A 22,798-nucleotide genomic window follows, 5' to 3' on the forward strand; every position below is an offset into this window, starting at 1 on the left:
CTGCACCCGAGCGTATTCCATTCATTTGGGTGCAGGCACATGTAGGAGGAGTAGGGCGGTATTTTCGGCAAGCGCTTTTCCACTTGCCCAAAATATCGCCATGTCTGGCATTAGCCTTATAAATCCATAGGCACAGCTGGAAAAATATTACACAGGTTTACCATTAGTAAAATAGTAATTACCCATAAGGGAATAAATGCTGGTCCACTGCATGTACAGAGATAACCCGCACATCTAAGTGGGACATTCCCTTAGCGTTACAGGCTAGTGAACTAGTAAAACTTGCTAGTCCAAGCACATTATGCAATATTAGTGTCTGCTTTGCGTCTGATTTTCTAAGATATATGGAATCAGTCTCTAGAAATGCAAGATCCATTCATTTTCTATTCTGCACCATAAGAAGGGCAGACATACACTTACTGTACCATCCAAACCCTACATACAGGCAAGACACTACCATTATGAAACATTACTATGCTCTCAATATCAGCACGCAAAAAAACGAAATTCTGTGTATATCAGGTACATGTAACACTTCCTGATGTGATGAACTCGTATGTATAGGTAATTGTTTTTAATATTAGGACTGCATCATTGATATAAATCTCCAGCCAAAGCCTGTGAGGCTATTGTTTGTCATTCTACCAAGGTAAAATGTAATATAATTTACAGGTAAATCCATTGCAATGAAATTTATGCTTACATGGACTTTACTGCCAATAACTATTGAACCAAGTATTCATTATCCCTTCATTTTTCTAGTGGGGTTATGTAATAAGAGGCACTAAGTTTGCCCAAGAACAGTAACCCACAGCAACCAGCAATCAGCAGGTAGTATTTACTGGTCACCTGTCTAATAGCTAATATCTTATTGGTTGCTATGGGTTACTGCTCCCGGGCAAACTTAGTGTTATTTATTACACATGGGGTGTATAGAATAGACATTTCAAGTTATTTCATTAGTGGCAGATAAGTGTCATAAATATCATCAGAATATTGAATGCAGCTGGGCAGAAAGTCATTTTGTTTAATGCCTTAAAAGTAACGGTAACAATACAGTACAGATACAAATGATGGCCCTGACACATACAGTCTGCTATCATTTAGCGCATACCCCCTTGCAAGGAAATAAATACATTTGTGAAACGTAAGACCACTAAGAATGTAATGTTTTGGTGTAAATGTTTATTGTACTTCTCTTGCTAAATATATTTCTACAGGTACTGAATGTGTATTTAACCCACAAGCGCACGTCAAATTCTATCTCATTTAATTTGCAAATTTTAGTAAAATAAAAAAATATTTACACGTTGTATACTTTTCCAAGTCAGACTAGGAGCACATATCCTGCACACAGGGTACAGTACTACATAACTAAATAAACTAAGGGGAAAAAAAGGATCTCACTTTGGAAAAGCCCAGTTTGTCAGTGGTTAAGAGCAATTATTTACACAGGCAGGCAATGCTGTTCTAATAAACTCAAAATAAAAAATCTGCAAGAATTTATGCAGTGCTAATGAATCAATATTTGTGGCTTATTAAAAATACACATAAAGTGCCCTTAAATGTTAAATAGATTTATAAACATTCATATTTAAACAAATAATCTCAATGAAAAAAATAATTTAAACATTGGCAAGCACCATGTCTCACAATAATTATAATACTGTTCCTGTAAACATTTTCAGTTTCTCCATTTTTTCAGAACAATAAAGAAGAAAATGTTTCCCCGTGGGGCGTATTTTCTTATAATTATCATAGAAATGCAACCTCTAACTCCTGTGACTAACGCATTTCACAGTTTTCTTTTTAATAATATTTCATAAAGCTACACACCAACACATCCCCAAAAGTTAGACCCTGCTTGTCCAAAAAAGGAACACGAAAGCCAACTTTGGTCATCGATTGCTATAGAAAAGGCCAGCACCATGTGGAATCCATTATTCTGAGTACTCTTGTGGATAATAGATACACTAGCGCTCAGTTGAATGAGCTGTTTAGTAAACATTTCTGGTGTGAATTACAGCTTTGCTAGTACATACAGTGGCTACAATTTCATAACTGCAATAATCTTAAGGAAAAATGAAAAAGCGTGTTCGGAGTTGTTCTGTTCTTTTGTCACGTTGAGTCCTCATAGCCACTGGATGTTTCAGATGAGGTATAGGTCTGATTTCTATCTAATGCTATGGTACAGAGTCTTGATGCCACCAGTATATGTTCTGTGCCAGAACTCGAAACGTCTTTGAGTTTTGGCTGTTATTTGAAAGTGCAAGTAAAATCTCTCGGCTGTGCAGTCTTTGGAAACGCAAAGCCCAGTCACAAGTCAGTTGCTGCTGAGAAGTAATCCATATTGGCCCCCTCAAAGAGACGTGCCACTGATGCAAGCTCGTGTCCCACTTCCCAGGTTTACCAACTGAATATCAGTAGGTCATAGCGATCTTCAGCATCTGCCATGTGAAGGACCATTTGTGTTCTGCATCCTTTGCTTCACAATATATAAGTTTCTTCAGGTGACAAAAGTCTATGTTGTCTCCATGAAATTACACCTCTCTGCAAAGGAAAAAAAAAACAAGGATTATTAGAGATTGCACCTCTCAGCTTTTATCCAATGCAATGAACTGCAAGGTCATTTCCATCAACTCACATGTTTGCCTTGATGTGATATGGCAGGTATTTCAAAAATTAATTTCCTAATGGCATTGCCATATTATGGCAAGGCCTGATACAGAGAGTTTGTTGCATATTTACCCATTCAGGATTATACATGGCACTGCTATTGATATAAATAAAGGCACTATGCAAAGATTCCTGGAACGTCTGCAAGAGCCTTTAGGATATATTTAAGTATCTTTTTTACATAGCAAAAAAAGCAAACGTACAAGTATGTGATTCGTTATCCAGAAAGCTCTGAATTACAGGAAGGCCATCTTCCATAGACTCCATTTTAATCAAATGATTCAAATTTTTAAAAATGGGTAATAATAAAGCAGTACTTGATCCCAACTAAGATATAATCCTTATTGGTGGTAAAACAACCCTATTGGGTTTATTTAATGTTGAATGAATTTATTAGTAGTATATGGCATAGAGATCTTAATTATGGAAAGTCCCCTTATCTGGAAAGCCGCAGGTCCTGAGCATTCTAAATAACAGGTCCCATAACTGAATTATAAAGTATAGATGATTGCATAGAATACTTACGAAGCAGTTAGCGTGGAGTTAAGCAGTAAAGTAGTTCTAATTCTGTACAACTGTGCCAACGTAAGTTTCCTGTGCTGGGAAGACTGCGGATCTGACATTGTCCGTCTGGCACTACCAGGAACATTATCACTGTCCAATTCTACTTCACCAGAAAACTGGTCAGGGAAAGATTTACTGTACACATGTTCTGAAGAGTCCACTTCAAACTCTTGCAGGGATTGAATCTGCTCAGACTCAGATAACGAATCCTGTATTTTATTATCATTCCTGAAACAAACAGCAGATTTTGCTGATCCGTTTTCCTCTGGTTCAGAAAGATCTGAGGAGCTACTACTGCAGCTGCCTGTGTTGGCAACTCTTCGGCCTGTGCAGTCTGATTGAGATCTGGGTTTTATTACATGCTCTTCCATGTGATTGGATGTACGCTCCACCATGCTAGTCCTTTTAAATCCATTTGCTGAGATATATTTTCTGTTGTCTTTTTTAAGATGATCTGGTTGATAAAATATATCTGGTGTTGGGGACATGAAAAGTTCACTTAAGCTTTTACTTTGAGTAAGGTGAGTTATTTCTTCACTATTGATAGTTGAAGGACCCGTTGTTATCAGATGAAGGAGGCTAGCTTCTGACTTGGACTTCAGTACTTTAGATTTACACGGCAGGAGCTGAACAGGTGTCCTTCTACGAAGTTTAGGTGATGAGGAACGCTGGGAACTAATAGATTCCCTCTCATCCTCCACCATTTCCTGTTGCTGTCGTTCTACAAACTCTTCTAGTGATGTTGGGGAAAGAGTCCCATAAGCGCTGTCAATGGATGAAGATCTGCAACCATTTGGTTCCAGTTTTAAATAGTTGGAGTCAACAACTGGGGGAGCTTCAGGAGAGTCAATACTTTCAAACATGTCTCTTGTGGGCGTAATGGAAGATGCAGTTGTACTTATTGAAGTTTCATCTGACTGAGAGCCAAATGGTCCTTGTTCAGTTTCAGGAGAAGAAAGCTCGTCACCAGCATCTATGACAACCACTGAGATAGTTTCGGTGGAACCATCTGACTGACTACAAAATAAACACAATTTCAGTAATTAGTGGGGAGATAACTATACAAAATTTGTCAGACATCTTTCATAATGCAAAACAAGTATGGGAGCCATTACCCGAAACCCATTATCCAGAAAGGTCATCTCCCATAGATTACATTTTAAACTAATGCAAATTTTTAAAAATGATTTTCTTTTTCTCTGTAATAATAAAACCTTGTACTTGATCCCAACGAAAATATAATTAATCCTTATTGGGGGCAAAACAATCCTATTGGGTTTAAATAATGCTTAAATTATATTTTAGTAGAGAAAGTTTAGAGATTACAGACAGATCCCTTAGCTGGAAACCCCTCAAGTCCCAAGCATTCTGGATAACAGGTCTCATACCTGTATATAGTTTTAGAAAAAAAGCAGAGAAAAGGTGTTTTAGCAACCAACTTTCCAAGGGTTTCCTATACATACAGTCCATCTGCCTATACTTACGGTCTTACTGGCTGTATGCTGATGTTTATAGCCACCCATGATAGATGCTTTTCCTAGATTTATTTATTACACAATACAACTAGCATTGAGAGTGGAAAAATATTACATCTAGTAAAAATAAGAAAACAATATGGACTGCAACCCCTTACCCAAGTTCCCCTAAAGAATAAGAATTGCCTCTACATATAAAGCAGACACTTACAGGATGGATGTTATAATAGGACACACTCACTTTAAAATAGTGCCATAAAAGAAATCACTGCTAAACTGCATAGTGTTTAAATCTAACGTTTAAGTTTACCTGTTTAACATGTCTGCACTGCTCCTGCGCAGTATGGTTGGGGAGCTCGCAGCTGACGTCCCACTTTCCATATCTTCCTCCTCTTCTTGAAGATGTGGCACCTGTTGCTGGTTACGCAGACACTCCTGTCTCATTCTTTGTAAGAGATTCTAAAAGATCATTATTAAAAAGAATTAATGCAAGTTTCAAAAAACTGTAACTGTTTCCAACATAGATTGAATACCAAGGGATAACAGAGGGACAGTCTGCCCTTCTCCTTGCCCTATGAACTGGAGATTAATTATAAAAAAAGTTGCAGTCATGCTTTGTAGATTAAAGATGCCCAACTGGAGGGCCTCCTGCAAATGATATAATGTAGTCTCCTACGCACTTACTGCACCATGTTTTAAACAGTTGTCATAATGGTTTTGGGGCAAAATGGACTATAACAATATGTCAAAGAAACAGCTCTTAATCCTCCCCATGTTTTTATTCTTACCCCTCCTTTCTTACCTGTGCATTGAAAAATGCTTCAATCCATCCTCTGCACAACGACTGCCCACTGGCTTGAAATGTATATGCAGCAACAGCGCTGCGGAATTCATTCAGATAGATGAGCAAGAAGGAACCTGCAATGGAAATGGTATAAGATAGTAAGTACACTGAAAGGACTGCATTATTTGCTCACACTTTTTGTGGGATGTAGATATTACACCTCTGTACATTCCTGTATATAACATATAGGGTGTATCACCCACCCACCAATGAATTAGTCGCCCTCTTCTGCCACTCCATGCTCCATTGGAGGTAATTAGCTAATTGAAATGTTACCAACTGTGTTTGGAGTTTATTGATTTTATGTACTTATTATGAAAACTATTGTCTATTTTAACTAAAGTTTATAATAAAGGTTGTTGATTTTAGAGCATAACACCAACACATAAAAACTTTTTGTTTTTTCATTTTGTTTTTCATTGTAGATATTTCAGCAGCTATAAATGTCCTTTATGTAAACTCTCCTGTATAGCTATCACTTCTCCTGAAATGTCACTCTGCCTGTACCTGATTGTCCTTGCAAATTAGAGCACTTGTGTTTCACATGGTTCTGCCTTAGAATATGGAATAATTTGGATATTTGCCAACATTCTGTATGACACTCCAGCACAATGTATCTGCATTCAAGTTCTCTTACCCAAACTCACATAGCAAAGTGAAATGATGCAAAGCAGAGCTAGACTCACTCCAAGTGCAGCTCAAATAACCCCAGTGAAGTAACAATATATAAAGCTTTATCTGATCTTTGCATTGCCAGAACCCAGGCAGATTCAGTATGCAGGGAGTTAATATTAATGTTAAACATCCTCCCCAAACTGCACTCTGTATATAATACAATATTCACACAGGGGTAAGGCACTAAGGTGTGATTATATTCAGTAATTATTGGCTCAAACCATCCTAGTGCCATAAACGGGAAGGAAATATATTAATTAGCACAGAGGCCAAAGCAATAGTGACTGTGGCATCTTACTGCAGCCCCTCTGGCATTTGGCACAACCCACAGATTGCCATTCTGGGCCAGGACACCATTGGTGCAAGAGCTACAGTATTGTCCAGCCCATTCTCTTGCATTCTCTGGTCTATATTTAGCTCTAGGAAAAGAAACAATCACATTGCATTGTCTGTTACACACTAGGCATATATTGAAACTCAATGCCACTATTTTCCAATCCCTAGCCTTGTTGCATGTACATAAAAAGGGCACAGGATCTGAAACCTTTTCAGTCAAGGTTTGTTATCCTGACAATAAAAATGCTGTAGATATCTTGCAGTATACTTTGTGTAATTAGAACATGCAAGAAATATGTTTTCACTTGCCTGGATCTTTAAGTTCCCTGCATACAATTTTATCCACAAGTAGCGGCTGTCGAATTACTTTGGTTCTTTCTGCTTTTTTGACTGGCTTTGTAATGAGGAAGAGATCAGTGAACAGGAAACAGTAAACGTCCATCTGAAAAAGAGAAACACGCCATCATGGAACAATGATGCTTCTCATAAAAACAGGCTTGTCATGCTTCTATTTTAAAAAATTATATTCATTAAATTTGAAGAAACTGTAGTGGGATTCGTGCCCTTTTTTAATAAAAGCACATTAGGTGCCAAATACAGCAGGAAGAGGAACAAAAGAATCATAAAGAAAGTGCATTAAGGAGGGATATGATATTTCCAATTTTTTTAGTCCCCCAATTATTATGTTAGGGCTTGTAAATAATAAGGGCTGCATGGCCATCGAGTGGGCTAGGAAAGGTTACAGAATACAGTGGGACACATTAAGGTCCATAGAATATCTATTGAAAATTCTCAAGCCATGGATCTCTGATTTCCCCAATTAGTAAATTAGTATAAAGCAAACCATTTTAAAGTCTTGCACAAACACAACAAGCTTCAAAATACAGCGGAAAGTTTTCCAGCTTAATAATCACCTTACTATCTTTGCCTTCCTTCATCTTTAGACTTCCTTCTAGAAGAAGTTGGCGTGTATCTTCAGGAGACGTTCCAATCATAGGGGCTGTTAAATCTAACCTACAGAATTCTTTCAGAATCTAGAAACAAAAGGAAAACAGGTGAGAAGACGGCGCAACAGACAGAGTCTAAAAAAAGACATATTTTCATATGTGGTCAGTCACCTTATCCACTTCATCGGTGCTGCTGTCCACAGCCTCATATGAATCAATGCGGCTGATGATTGCGGCCAGGCGTTGCTGTTCTTGTCTTTGGCGCATCCGGGAATTCACATGATTGATGAAACGCTCCACTGAGCTTATCTACAGTAATCATATAAGAAATTTGTTAATTGACTGAGAAAAAAGGAAGGAAAAGTTTGCCTGTAAAGCCATATGGAAGGTGCTTACCATGAGAATAATGGACTCTCTAACTTGCAGGTCATCTGTCTTTTTCAAGATTGATTTCAGCAGCAGGGGATACTTTGTAAGGCGCTGATGTGGCTTCACCAACATGTCACTCAGTTTTAGTCGATTGCATTGCTTGTGTTTTTCAGACCACTGAAGGGAGAAGATCAGAAAGTAATTTGTAGGGTGGGATGGTTTTATATTGTATTTCTGGTAATTTTTTATAGCTTATATAGGTTTTATATTATAGAAATATATATTATTATTTATATTAAATTAGGTTCTATATGTTATCCCTCTTTTTTTTATAGTCTATTTGCGCTTTTGCTTTTTTGTTTAAAATGCAAAAGTCACAATAATTGTATACTGCACTGTGGCAAAATGGAATGAAAAACAGAGGAAAGTAACTGTAATTAAGCAATGTATGAAAATGGAAACTTAGCAGTTCTGTACTAATACCTTATCTATTTGAAGCTTACATCCAGAAAAGGCATTAATAAAATCAGAAACTTGCCGCAATGCACTTACCGTAACATAGGACTTAAAAAGCTCATTGTCCCGATGGAGATTTCTCATATATTCCATGCAGCCTTCCTCCTCCATACAGTATCGGATATATGGTTTAAACAGGGATTCGAACTGCAAATGTAGTGGATAGAAGATACTTTAAACTCTTTTGCTATTTTTGTATTCATAATAATAAATAATACAATAACAAAAACAGGGTGCAATAAAAACATGCAGTTGCTATGCAGTAATTCTATATTTATATTTACATATTATTACCATTTTGAATCCTTTCTGGAAGTCCATGGGGTTTAGTAAACTCTTGGTCTTTCTTGCCTTCTCCAGTATTGGTACCATGACAGTACTCCAGAGTGTTCTGTGTAATTGAATGATCTCCTGGATATTGCTGAATAACTTATCAGGTTCCACCTTTGTCAACAAAAAAAAAGACATTGTTTTTATGGAATTACTCTTGGCATAATGACTATGAGAATATTAAAATTATAACAATCTGAGAGTATAACCTATGGACTTTCTATGTGCTGATATTAAATTTATACAGGTAATGCATATGCCTATTTTATCTTAATATTCTAAGGACTATGTAAGTTATTCACACAACAGGTGCAAATTTAGTCTAACCCTTAGCAATAAATCGAGAATTATCTGACTCATTAACTGCAGTATGGCTAAAGTAAGCACGTCTTATTCGTTTCTATGGTAGCACCTGCTTTGTGAATTCTCCTCAGAATATCTATGAACTACTTGTGTTTAAGTACAGCAATGTTGTAGGTTTTATAGTTTTCCTCCCATATTAGGAGAGGATTTGAAAAGTCATTTATGAGCACATGAGTGTTGTGCAAAATTTCAGCAGCAACTTGCCATGTTTTTTAACCCATGATGAAGCATTTTTTTATGCCAGTGGTATTTTAATATATAAGATCATGCTATGTCAACACAAAAGAAAATGAGTGGTGTGATATAAGCTAAAAATATTCAAAGAACACAGAAATGCTCAATTTGCCAAAATGTCAAAAAAACAGAAAAAGAGAAAGAGAAAAAAAATTACCTCACATAATATTCCGGACTCTTGTAGATTCAATAGGCAACAAAGGAAAAGCTGTAGAATGAATAAATGAAAAATAAAATGAATATGTTCTGTTTTGAAGTCATATTTGTACCAGTTACATCAATAAATAATAACAGATAGATAGATAGATAGATAGATAGATAGATAGATAGATAGATAGACAGACAGACAGACCGACAATAGATAGATAGATAGACAGAACGACAATAGATAGATAGATAGATAGATAGATAGATAGATAGATAGACAATAGATATATAGATAGATAGACAATAGATAGATAGATAGATAGATAGACAATAGATAGATAGATAGATAGATAGATAGATAGATATAGACAGAGAGATGGACAGATAGGTAGACAATAGATATATAAATAGATAGATAGATAGATAGATAGATAGATAGATAGATAGATAGATATAGACAGAGAGATGGACAGATAGGTAGACAATAGATATATAAATAGATAGATAGATAGATAGATAGATAGATAGATGATAAATTGAATCTTACATCAGTTATCACTTTCAGCTTCTTAATGTATGTGGCTTCTGTATGCAGTAACTCCCAAATGGCCTCTTGTTGGTGGCACTGTCGCCTAGTAAGAGTCTGATAGAAGAGAGAAGAATGATAAGCTAAGACAGTTGACTGTAAGGAGAACACTTACCATGTTATTCTCAAAAATATGCACACATCAATCTTTCTACTTTATTTATGATAACATACATGAAATCTCCATGCTCGGTTCTCTAAAAGAATTTTGACAGTATAAGACAAAGGTTAAATTTATTGCTCTATCATAAATATGTTCCAAAATGCTATGAAATGGGTTGATTTTGTCAGTTGGTGACAAACAGCCACAAAGACAGCAGAATCAAAAAGGAAACCCTATTACAGATCACCAGGCAGAATGACAAATTACCTCAGGAACCTCAATGATTTCCTGCCAGCTATCTTCAAGAGTCAGGTAGGTATCATCTTCTTCTTCCTCCCATGAGTCCTGATCAAAGCCAAACTTGGGAAGGCCAAACATACTGTATGAATGCAACTTGCTCTCCAGCTGCTCCATTTTGTCTATCTCCTGAAAGAGAAACATACACAAATGCTCAGCATGAATGAGACTTTCTATCCAGTATTAGTACTGATTAGTACCAAACAAAGAAAAACCTAAGTAAAGCTCTCCTGTGGAACTGTATGTGGCACAAGGCACTGAATGTGATACACATGAAGACAAAGGGGAAGTAATGCTTGGCTGCAAAACTTTGCCTACTGAGAAAGTACAACGGAAGACTATATAATGATATTTCTTATATATTTATATATTGGAGCAGTTAACTTTCCTACATTGATTTTCACTTATTAAGAACATTTTTACTCAAGAATGGAGACCCTTACCTTGCCTCAATAGGGAGCCGGACAACAAGAAATCTGCAAGTGACTAAGGCACAAAGAACCAACACTGCCTTGTGCAAGCAATGGTCAGGGCGGATTGCTAACAAGGCACCAGGCACCAATGTATGTAAATGAGAAGCAGCACAGCTAATGTGATTAGGAGGGGAGTAGTGACACATTGGGACAAGCGGATTCCCTCCTTTGTTCCGCCGTTACTGTGGCTCGTGCTAGGACCCTTGGCAATGCCCATGGGACCGTCACATTGAAATGAACAGCTGGCATGAGTGGGCCGAGGTTGAAACACTGAATGAGTCCCAAACAATTGGACCCTGCCAGTCACCTCAAAATGATTGAAAAAAAGTGACATGATACTAAAGAGTGAGGCCAGCCGAGCACAGGAACAGTGACAAAGCATATTTAGAGGGCCTAAGCCAAATCCTTGTATGTTCAACTACTAATCCCTGTATTTCGGAAAGTTAGCTGCTGGTCAACGTAGCTACTGCTTGTTTTAAACACGTGTTTGACAGGCAATAGTGTTTCAAAGTGAATGATCTTTGTAAAGCACCATTTTAAATGTGTCACAGTGGATAAAATATATATGTATTTACTAATCTGAAAATGTGTGTGTTCAACAGAAAACATTAAAGACTGAACAGAGGTGGGAATTTCACTTTACACTTTATCAGTCTCTCCTTTGTACTAATGGTGCCCTGGAAAACACATTCAATGTGATCAAGTGCAATGAATCAGAGAATGCTGATCATACCTCTAAGTATCTGATTATCCATCAGCACATGTCAAGCACCCCACCTATCAACCTGTGACCAACCTGCCAACTGGTACATGTGTGTAATAATGAGCTCCATGGCAGTAGTTTAATTCATTAAATGTAGGGACTCTATTGTGTCGAGGCTTGTGGCTGTTGGAGGACACTGGGAGTTGTAGCTCACTTCTGCTGGAGCACTATATTTTGGATATCCTCAGTTTACAGCATCTTAAGGCACAGATCAATTTTTAAAAATATGAATAACATTCCATATTTAAGTTGTCACATTTAGTTGGATATCTGTTAAATTGTCTGCATACTAGAAATATAAATATTTCTCCTTTTCCACAGAGTGAAGCAGCTGTAAGGCAGCCAGTGACAGCTGTACTATGAGTGCACTGTGCAGTATTCTTGGGCTATCTTGCATTTATTATAGAGTCTATTTTATAAATTATTTGCATATATATAATCTGGCACAATGTATGAAACAGTAAGCAAATATTGAGATCAAGAGATGCCAACGGTATTGCTTTACAGCTGATGTAAATACCATTCTGGGATTTGTAGTTCCCTACCTATCTATCATCTATCTATTTATCTCTACTCATGTATTTTACCCATCTCTATCTTTTTTCTGTTCATTGGGGCCAGACACATCATGTGAGTTTGGTTACAGTTCAGAGCATGTCTTTGCTACCTGACCCCTGACGGGTTTCACTTGAAACTTCACCTTGTCAAAACTTGCCACACTCACTTAAATTAGATCAGTAGATGGTCCTTTCTGAGCCTTACAGCATTCAACATTCAGGGCCCTGCTCTCTTGTCCCTATTAAGCACACTATTTAGCATACCAATAGCTAGCAATACACATTACCATTAGTGCCATGAAGAACTGGAAGCAAGTAGAATGGCAATTGTTAGCCTTAAATTGTTTCAAAACAAACAAGCAAGCAATACACACTGTAACCTAAAGCTTTTAATACATATATACATATTAACATATTATATGGTTAGTGTTGAAAAAAAATAATTATTTTCTTTCTCTCTCTATACATATTTTGTACTTCATGCCTTTCAGGGGCAGCTTTGGCAGTTTGTATAGAAAACTTACTAGTCCACCCAACGTGAAGTAAAACAAACAAGTCACTAGCCCGCTATTTGCACTGGTCACTGCTTTGTCAATATACTACTTAGGTTACACTAAGGATTACAGGCAAATAACATACCCGCCCAAATGGTCCAGTAGCAGCAGAGCCAAAGAATCCACTGAAACGACTGGCAGCCCTATTTTTCCATGTATCGGTGCCGTTGTTGGGCAAAGAGCAGCTAAAACTCTGAAGGGGATCTTGTACCGGAATACTCGCATCCCCAAGAAATTCATTCATATTCTTCCTCCTTCGTCCTGGAGCCTAAAACAAGAGAGTTTGTTAATAATGTTTACATTGTGGATAATGAAACATACACTCATAATAGAATGAACTCCACAAATTCAAAGAAAAAAGGTTTATCTGATGAGAAATGAGAAGCTTGGATCTCACAGACACGCAGAGAAAATGTGAGGCTGATATTCCTATTATCAGATACTTTCAAAAAAGGGGGGGGGGGGATACAAGAAGGGAAAGCAAAACATGAGGATTTAGTACAATGAGTTCCGGGGGAATCTTTCATTCAAAATGCTGCAACTTGCAAATCCTCTATTTACATGTAGCCATGAGTGGCTAATCTCATGCACTGCAATTCTTAGGATTTAAAAACACCCAGGACCCCTGCTTGTCTGGCATTTACACATTCGCTTTAATTGGACTTTGGGGGAACTGACAATAGCAGAGCAGAAGACAAGTTGTGCACAAAGACAAGGCATTTGCAAAGCTGGAACCTAACACCCAAAATGCTGCTTGCTATATAATCCAGATATGTATTTTCCATGCTGAACTATAGCTGCAGAGGATTCCTGGTAATAAGCCCTATTTTCATAAATAATAGTGAGAGGAAACTACATTCTGCATTGTAAATAAATAAAAAGTACATCCAGACAATCACTCTCCTTAAGTCAACACCGACAAAATACATTTGACATGCAGCAGGTTATCAGAGCACAAATAAGAATTTATATATTAAATACTTCATTAGTTGTACTTTTCTCGCAGAATTGGAAGATTGTGGTACAGATTGTGGAACAGAATATATTTCTCTTAATATTAAATACCAAATCACAAATGTAATAGAGCAGAGTTACTAAAGACAAGCAATGAAAACATGAAATGATTGTATGATATAAAATACTTACATCAGCCTGAAAAGGCAAAACTCCATAAAGAGAATAAATTGCATTATGTTTCATGAAAACACTCCTGGAAGGGCAGTAAGGATCGAGACATACAGGGTTGGAAAGAGGCACATGTGCAGTGAGGGGACAGGTTAGCTTGCCTTACTAACTCAGAATTAATCATAAATCCCACATCTAGTTCAGCTGAGTCGGAAGATGCAAATGGGTGTGAGCCTTGTGTCAATACTTAGCGTAATGTCAATAGCCAATAAAGCAGATTGCATTGCTGCGATGGGTATTAGTGATGTCATGGCAATGCCACATTCCTTTGTTCGGTGTGATGCTTTGCCTTTAAAGCAAACAGGCTCAGACTATTTGCAAGTGGCAGGAGGGGGAGCAGTTCTGTGCAGCTGGTGCCCAGTAATGTATTCCAGTCTCAAAGCATAGAGTCTGTCCCTGTCATTTAGTAAGTGCCGTTTAACCCCTACATGGCTTTGGTACACTCACAATAAATCAGTTAATACAGGAAGCCTGGGGTCCCATCAAAGATGATGGATTAGGATTACATAATTGAGGGATGTCGAACCTGTAGCCCTGCAGCTGTTGTTGAACTAGAACTCCACGACTGATAACTGAAGATTGATTCTGTAAATTGCAGTTCCGCAATAGAAGTAGAGTTATATCTTGGTATAGACCTCTAACATCACATGGTCCATTTTAGAGCAGCAAGAATTGAATACACACTGACCAAAATCTAAGTCTGAATCTGGCAGGTCCATGTCACAATATACTGTATGTGTAAACTCTAAAAACATAAAACATACATATCTCACTCAACACAAAGCTCAACACAAAGGGATGCAAGGCCCTGTGCCCTGTGCTGGTCCTCTGTAAGAGTGAAGCTAAGAACCTGTTAAAACCAGACAGGTGGCCACCCTTTATGTAACACCAGACAGGTGGCCACCCTTTATGTAACAAGCAAAGACCATTCAGTGATTTCACAAGTGAGCACTAGTAACGTAGGGTGTCAGCAGCTAGTAGGTGGTGCTGCCATGTCCTGATGAACACAAACAGGGATTTTCAGGGAATGTTTGTTAAAACAAACAGCATGCATCCCTAACCACAATTAAATAAATAGTGCCTACTTTCTAAGCTTCGCAAAAGAAGATAAAAACACAAACCAGAACCAATTTACAAATCACAAATCAAGCTTGTATAGTAGTCAGTAACATTCTCTGATGTCCTCTCTCACTAATGTCAGGCCTCCATTTAGATTTCTGGTCTAATGCATTCAGTATGGCTGCTCCAAAAGGGTCTGTGAGATTTGGCAACATGCTGATATGCTTCAATCTCACCTAAAATGTGTCAAGCATCTAAATATAGTGACATTCCTGTTGCTAAACTCTGTTTCCATCCATTACATCCATTGATGATCTCTATCCTAGGTTTTAGAGAACACCAATAGCTTCATTTTCTTTTAACAGAGATGTTTCAAAATAAAGAGACTGTAGCTCTAAGTGGGAGATTACATGCACCAAGTAATACAGAATAGAGTTTGCTATACAGATTAGAACACAGCAACAACTAACGAATTGACCCTTCTGTCTGCAAATGATACTCTTCAGAATCACGAATGTACAATCCAACACAACCAGGAAAGAGAAAGACCAGTATATTTATCTAAGTGTGTAAACCACATGGTCTGTCTGAATGCTGTGTTAGCCTTTCCCATGGGCAACAGTTGTAGTACAGAGTCAGATTCATGTACATTTTATTGCTCTTATTGACACAACTCTCCTGAAATAATCACTGCATACTAAGCAATTCAACTAACATTATTGTTACTGTTGCAACTCCATACTGGAACCAACCCTAGTTTTGCAAGGCCAACACCAATGATCGTTTGCCGTACCGCAGGTTAGATGCATGTTTTAGATCTATTTATATGGGGAAATGATATATGCATTTCCTGAAACCTAATATCCAGTAATACAGCAATGCCACTTTGTAAAGTTAATTTTTTCCCATCATCATAATAAAATAATAAGTACCTTGTAGCTGAAGGTAACTAAGCTAGCATACATCGAAGGTAAAACCTATTGAGGTTTATATGGTTTTCAGCAGCAATAATGCATGGTGCTACTGATTACAGAAATGCCCCCATTTATCTGGAAAATCCCAAGTTCCGAGCATTTGGAATAATAGATCCCATATCTGTATATACTTGACATATTATATCCCTCTTAGCATTTAATAAATAATAAATTATATATTTTAACATGGATTCTGTTAACCATTTGCTTACCTCAGAATTCTGTGTTTCTGTCGTCATTAAGACCTCATCTATTACAGAGAGGTGATCCCAACTTTTCCAAGCTGATATTCTCCCCATGGCTTTTTCAAAGAATTCTGTCTTCTCTTTCATTTGTTAAACAAAGAGCCCAAAATATTACAGACTGTCCATTAAAGGGCCACTTAGCATCAAACAACTCCAGGTAAACAAATCTTCCCAGGAAAATATGCCTTAGATAAGTATCATGTTTCCAATGATCCCAATGATGTACTGCAATAGAGGACTCAGACCTTCTGGCACAAGCAAGCCCAGTCTTGACTGTAGTGGAGCAAGATTCAGTCTGAGCACTGCAAAGTTTGCTTGGAGGGGGGAGTTATAGGAGAGGTAGGAGTTGCCAGTCAAGTAAACCTAATTTCCCTCCTGTCACCACCAACTAAAGCAGATTTCATCAATTCATCAGCCACTAACAGAGATCAAAGGTGTCTGTGCCTGGGCTGTCATAGCCTAGCCAAACACAAACAATGTAGCTAACTATTCCCCCTTTTCTCACCTTTACTAATTTCTATATGACTTGTTCCAGACACAGTGATAAATTAGATGCAGGGGCTATTTTAGTGCCAAGACCTATGCTAATATTTCGGGAGACAATTTTTATGGATGTCTGCCCTCCAAACCAGTATAAAACCACACATCAAAGGCAACCCAAATAAACTGAAAGTAAGAGCCACAAATTGCAATTTGTCACAGATTATAAACCAATCCATATTCCATGTAAAAAACACATTTGTTTTACCTTGCTTAGCATGTATAACAAGGAATGTTTATTGAGCTTTTAGCTCACAGCTTCTACACCCTCATAAACTCCTGCAGTCTTAGCAATTGTTTGCTATAACCTGATTGGCAGTCATGCTGAACAACATATAAGTATTACTATAATCAGCAAAATTTAACCAAGGCATAATATGAACCAGTATTCCACTATGTTTTATATTTTCACATAAGTCCACCTAGACTGTAAGCTATTTAGGTCTTTCCCGGTCTTTCTCGGTTTGGAATGTCTTGCATTATTTTTTGCTCCCCGCATTTTGTTTCTTCCCCTTGAAAGTAAGTAGGTTGAAGCCCCCTGCCAGCACATATATTGGGCCCTCAGTCTAATCTGGCATTGCTTTAAGCCTGTGTGCCTCTGGACAAGATCTCAGTAAATTGTGCCATTTGACTCTCTGCCTGTGCATCAAAACTGCATCAGATTCATCTGCTTACTACAACATGCAGAGCAAAGCATTATGAAAAAATTGTGATTTGCCAATTGCCCAGAAATCATTTCTATGGTACATGCAGCACTAGCAGCAAAATGCCCCACCTTCTATAAAAGTTCAAAATATAGAAATCTTTTTCCATTACAAGTGGTTAGTATGACCTGGCACTCTGGGCAAATGAAATGGGGATTGATCTCTAGGTATTCATACTCTACACCTGCTCGAACTATGGAACCAAGGCAATGAGCATGGATTCAGTAGCTCTGAAATGCAGATAACATGTGGCTATAGCTTATATTGTAAGCTACACTTGGCAGACACTGATGTTAATGATATATATCTTTTCATAGCACTTTGGGATAATGCCAAGCCTCATATCCTTCCTTATATATGATTAGAAAACATACATTAGAAATGATATTGACCAAGAATGTCTATGTTTCTTATAGACATCATCATGTATATTCATCATGAATGTACAAACTTGGATACAACTAAGATACAGCCTAATGAACCTTGCCCCCTGGAGATAGGTGCATGGGTGAAAGTGGCCATGTTGATTGTCGATGCCTCAATTAGTGGATTCAGTATCTACAATCATGAATACTAGATTATAGATGCAGCAGTCCTACACAATGTCCTTCTACATTGTGACTGGCAATCCTATTACTTCCATTCATCTTCTGTATGAATAGTTTCCTGTACTTATCTAAGGTTAATGTATCTGCTATTTTATTGAAAGGCATTTTCACACATCAATTAATCATCCATTGTCCGTTTTTCTTACCTACTCAATGTGTTGGGCTCCGTGCCACAAGTATGTATATAATGCCCATGCTCAGTCCCTTAGTTGCTAATTATATATATACATATATAATTGTATCCACATTCAAACTTCAGTATATTGACAGGTGCTTGATCACAACCACCATATATAGCATGAGCAGACAATGCGGTTACTTTTAAAGCAGTGGGCTGGCAGATAAGTGGTAAAACATTAAATGAACAAAAGTGCTGATGTTTTGAAGTACAGGAATTATTAATTAGGAAACATAATAAAATAAATGTTAGTGTTTGGTTTGGATTGTATCATATCAGAAGGAAATATGTCTTTATCCATTCACCCTCAGTAGTGGCCTGTATATATTTTTACTAAAGAAAATGAATATCTATTTTATAACTGACCTGCTTTGAGATATGATATCACAGTAGTTATAGGCTAAACTCTCCAGTTAAAAGGAGCAAAATAATGCAGTGTATCAGAATTATTACCTTTACATGAAAAAGAATGGCTGTTAAAATAAATCAGTCAACTGAAATCTATTTGCTCAACCTTTTCAATGATATTCTGGATATCCTGAAATATTTTAACAGCCATTCCTCTCCATGTTAATGTAATATATTTCCACTGATTAGGTGACTTGCGGGTCCTATGCCTTCTTCTCATTTCTCCATAATATGTATATAAATACAGAAACTGTATTTTAAATACAGGTATGGGATCTGTTATTAGGAAACGCATTATCCAGAAATCTATGAATTACGGGGAGGCCATTTCCCATAGACCTAAAGATCCCCATACACGGTAAGATCCGCTCGCTTGGCGAGATCACCAAACAAGCGGATCTTCCCCCGATATCCCCACCTACGGGTGGGTGATATCGGGGAGCTTGAAGTTAAAAAAAAAATCCGATCGTTTGGCCCTGGGGCCAAACGACCGGATGATGTAGGCGGCAATGGGGCAGTCAGTTCGGGGACCGCATCAACGAGCCGATGCGGCCCCCGATCCGACTGAATCTTTTAACCTGGCCGATCGATATCTGGCAAATTTCAGGCCAGATATCGGTCGCCCAGCCCGCTCGTTTCTGCCCCTACATGGGCAGATAAGCTGCGAGACGGTCCAAGGGACCGATATCGGCAGCTTCTATCGGCCCTTGTATGGGGGCCTTTAGTCAATGTGGAATCTGAACTATCTCTGTGGTGCACAGCCTTCTGTATGAAATGCAAATGCTGGTGTCACTGCTGTCTGTCACAGACATCACCCAGCATGATGGCCAGCCTTAGGGAATACATTACCAGCAGTCAGTAATTAGTAACAGCATCTGCTAACCAGCACCTATGTTTAAATTGTGCTGCTTTTTGTGCAAAAATCATCATTTTTATACAATTATTTTTTAGCTGCAAGTAGCTGTGATTCGCTTTACATGGGAGATCTGCATATTAATAAAAGTTTAGAAGGTTTGCTTTTTTTCTTGCAATAACACTTGTGCCACATATCTAGATCCATGTTATCAAATGCATCGAAATTGTTTTAGGTGCAGATTTCTGTGTTCTTATGCACTGCTATTAATCATATGCTCACTGCACATTAATGTCAAGCGCTGCATTACTTGCTGGTGCACTATAAATAAATGATGATGATGATGCACGCAGCGTATAATTTTAGTGACACAGGTCATAAGGGGAAGACAAAGATGTGAATCTAGGTCATCCTTATTAAAACCCAGTGCCATAATTACTGATATTTCCCTACCTATTATCCCTTTAACAAGAAAAACAGAATCCGATTTAACATATCCTCCTCTACCTTTGCCCACAGTTACTTCAGTTTAGTAGTCACATACAGGGCCAATGAAGTTCGAATGTGTAGCATTAAAGGGGTTGTTCACCATTAAATTAACTTGCAGTACAATTTAGAAAGTGATATTGTGAGAATATTTGCTATCGGTCTTGTGTGAGAGAAATCAGAAAAAACCCACACGAGTACAGAAGAGAGAACATACAAAGTCAGTCCTCATCAGGCCTCATAGTTACATAGTTAAGAAGGGTTGAAAAAAAAAAAACCAAAGTCCATCGAGTTGACCCCTCCATATGAACCCCAGTGCACATATACACACATAGCTGTAACAAACACAGAAAAGCAATTACTTTTCTAAAAGAAAAACAAGGTCTGTTCACGTTTTAACATCAAGCACTCTGTCTTCCCAATATGATTAGTTATATTCTGTGATCAGTAATACTGCTGCTGAGCTTTAGACATATGTAAGCCTCACACTGTAAAGGAAAAAAAGAGATATTGCCTGCCAAAAATCTCCATATGGCTTATATTTGTACGATGATAATTAACAGCCATAAATACTTTTCCAGCTACCACTAGCTCCTAGTTTCAGTGAAACAGATGGTTCATTACTGAAGGAGTTTGATCCTTACATGTAGATGTGGATTGCCAGAGAGCTTTGTCACTCCCTAGGCCCAGAATAACTTGCTGCTCCAAATTTCTCACATCCCCTGGAAGACAAAATGTATGGCTTTAAAGCAGCTGCTCAAGTTATAATGACTCAGAGCCATAGATAATATTAGCGAAGCCCCCATAGCCAGGCATGAAGCTGACTACCAGATTCAGCAGTTAGACACATCAACAATAATAGATTCTGCCATAGAGGGGAATTACTATGAGGCAGATTTATCAAAAATGTGACGTTAGATCTTAATACATAAAAACTCACCCACATTCTATTCTAGAACTTCATCTACCTAGCCATGAGCAGGATACAGTAAACTGGTGGTTCATTGCAGCCCTGTAATGCTAGTATTCTGGGTTTGACTGAGGTTTGCCTGTGTCTCCGAACCACATACAAGAAGGTTAAAGCGGTTGTTCAAACTTTAAGTCTTGTGTCTTGTAGAGAATGCTATTCTGAAACTATTTGCAGTTAGTCTTCATTTTTATATTTTGTGGTTTTTGAATTATTTAGCTTTTTTTTTTATTCAGCAACTTTCCAGTTTAGAATTTGAGCAGTTATATGGTTGCTAGGGTCTAAATTTCCCTTACAACCAGGAAATAGTTTGAATGAGAAACTGGATTATGAATGATGAATGGGTATAAATAGAAAGATAAGTAATAAAAATTAACAATAGCAATAAAAATGTAGCTTTAAAGAGTAATAGTTTTTTGGCTGCCGGGGTCAGTGACCACTTTTGAAAGCTGGATTTATAGAACTGGACATTCTATAAATAGCTAAAAGTTCATTTAAAGATGAACCGCCCCTTTATTTGGCTCCTCATGAAACTGCACATAGTGTGTGGACACATTTTAGGGACCTAAGGCTGAAAACTTAAGGTGTGAATAATCATTATTATCATCATCATCATTTATTTATATAGCACTAGCAAGTTATGCAGTGCAGTACATTAAGTTATAACAAACAGGGGTCTTACAATAATTTTACAAACAAGAGTTACAGAGTAAAAAGAGGATCAGAGGGCCCTACACGCAAGAGCTTACAATCTAAATGTCAAGTACCGAATAACATATTGGTGCTATATAAAGTATAATAATAACAGGGTGAAGTGTAATGTGAATTTTAGCTCACCATTACTGTGGACCAGGAGCAAGCAATAGCCCAAAGTACTAGCACCCCAAATGGTTTAATATACAAACAACTACTAAAATGCCTGGGCCCTTGGTGGCTCTTTTTATGGATTTTATCTTTAATCCTAATGGATGAGCACGGATCGGTTAGCTGCACCGCTGTCAATCATCGCTCACTGACTGGAAATATTCCTTTCAAATGCTGTTATGTATATAAACATGGGGGCGATGCACAGGTGAGTGCTTCTGGAATGTGATAGCGACTACAAAGGCTTCCAGTACCCTGTTACCAAAGATAATCTCTGTGATCTTGTTCAGCAACCAGTCTTGTATACAGTTCAACACAAAGGCAGTCGGCTTAAAGAAGACCCCAGGATTTATATATTAGTTAATTTAAGATGCCTGGGTCTTAAGTTGACATAAACAAAAACATGGCATTTAGATGCCTCTCTCCTTTAGTATAAAAATAGAAAAAAACAAGCTGAAATATGATATGCAAGACTGGGATTAGCCAATTTATTTCCCAAAACGCCAGTAAATATGTGTTATTGTCACTCTAATTGATAAGAAATTTTAGTTTTAAGAGAAAATACATAACTACATTGAAATAGCATTAGCATTTACATTACATTTATTTTCCTTTAAACTAAGACCATGAAAACCTAACCAAGTTGCCTTCCCATAAATGCTGCCTCACTTCTGTAAATCAGTATTACCCAGTCTGGTGGCATGGAACGGATACATTGCAAAGAATCATAAATACTGAGGAGAATAATAAGAGACTGGGATGGGATTCCTCTCCGCGATGTGCACTAATGGATAACTCAAAGCAACCAGTAAGCAATTAGCTTTGTTTTGTTTCTTCTATGGTAAAACATTTCATTCTTTGTTTTATGGAGCCCCCTTACGCTAATGCCCGATGGAGAGATTAGTCGCCCGTGAAAAG

At 37.7% G+C, this 22,798-nt stretch overlaps 1 protein-coding gene across 4 annotated transcripts in view; it reads right to left on the reverse strand.

Moving 5' to 3' along the window:
• Positions 1-1,003: 1,003 nt before the first annotated feature.
• Positions 1,004-22,798, reverse strand: part of plekhg5 (pleckstrin homology and RhoGEF domain containing G5) — a 187,643-nt gene continuing 165,848 nt past the window's right edge. For 3 of the 4 annotated variants that reach the window (XM_031905609.1, XM_012967360.3, XM_031905610.1), the window contains 14 exons: positions 12,895-13,077; positions 10,433-10,591; positions 10,024-10,119; positions 9,487-9,537; positions 8,697-8,846; positions 8,439-8,549; positions 7,914-8,063; positions 7,689-7,826; positions 7,485-7,604; positions 6,880-7,012; positions 5,518-5,633; positions 5,026-5,174; positions 3,202-4,257; positions 1,004-2,550 (listed from right to left, as the gene is read on the reverse strand). In XM_031905609.1, coding sequence (XP_031761469.1) covers positions 2,541-2,550; positions 3,202-4,257; positions 5,026-5,174; positions 5,518-5,633; positions 6,880-7,012; positions 7,485-7,604; positions 7,689-7,826; positions 7,914-8,063; positions 8,439-8,549; positions 8,697-8,846; positions 9,487-9,537; positions 10,024-10,119; positions 10,433-10,591; positions 12,895-13,077 — 2,622 coding nt within the window. In that variant the 3' untranslated portion in view covers positions 1,004-2,540. Of the gene's footprint in view, positions 2,551-3,201; positions 4,258-5,025; positions 5,175-5,517; positions 5,634-6,879; positions 7,013-7,484; positions 7,605-7,688; positions 7,827-7,913; positions 8,064-8,438; positions 8,550-8,696; positions 8,847-9,486; positions 9,538-10,023; positions 10,120-10,432; positions 10,592-12,894; positions 13,078-16,239; positions 16,584-22,798 lie in introns of those variants that run through there. The other variant, XM_012967361.3, reaches the window with a different exon arrangement.

This window comes from Xenopus tropicalis, chromosome 7 (assembly GCF_000004195.4).
Source record: "Xenopus tropicalis strain Nigerian chromosome 7, UCB_Xtro_10.0, whole genome shotgun sequence".
NCBI lineage: Eukaryota > Metazoa > Chordata > Amphibia > Anura > Pipidae > Xenopus > Xenopus tropicalis.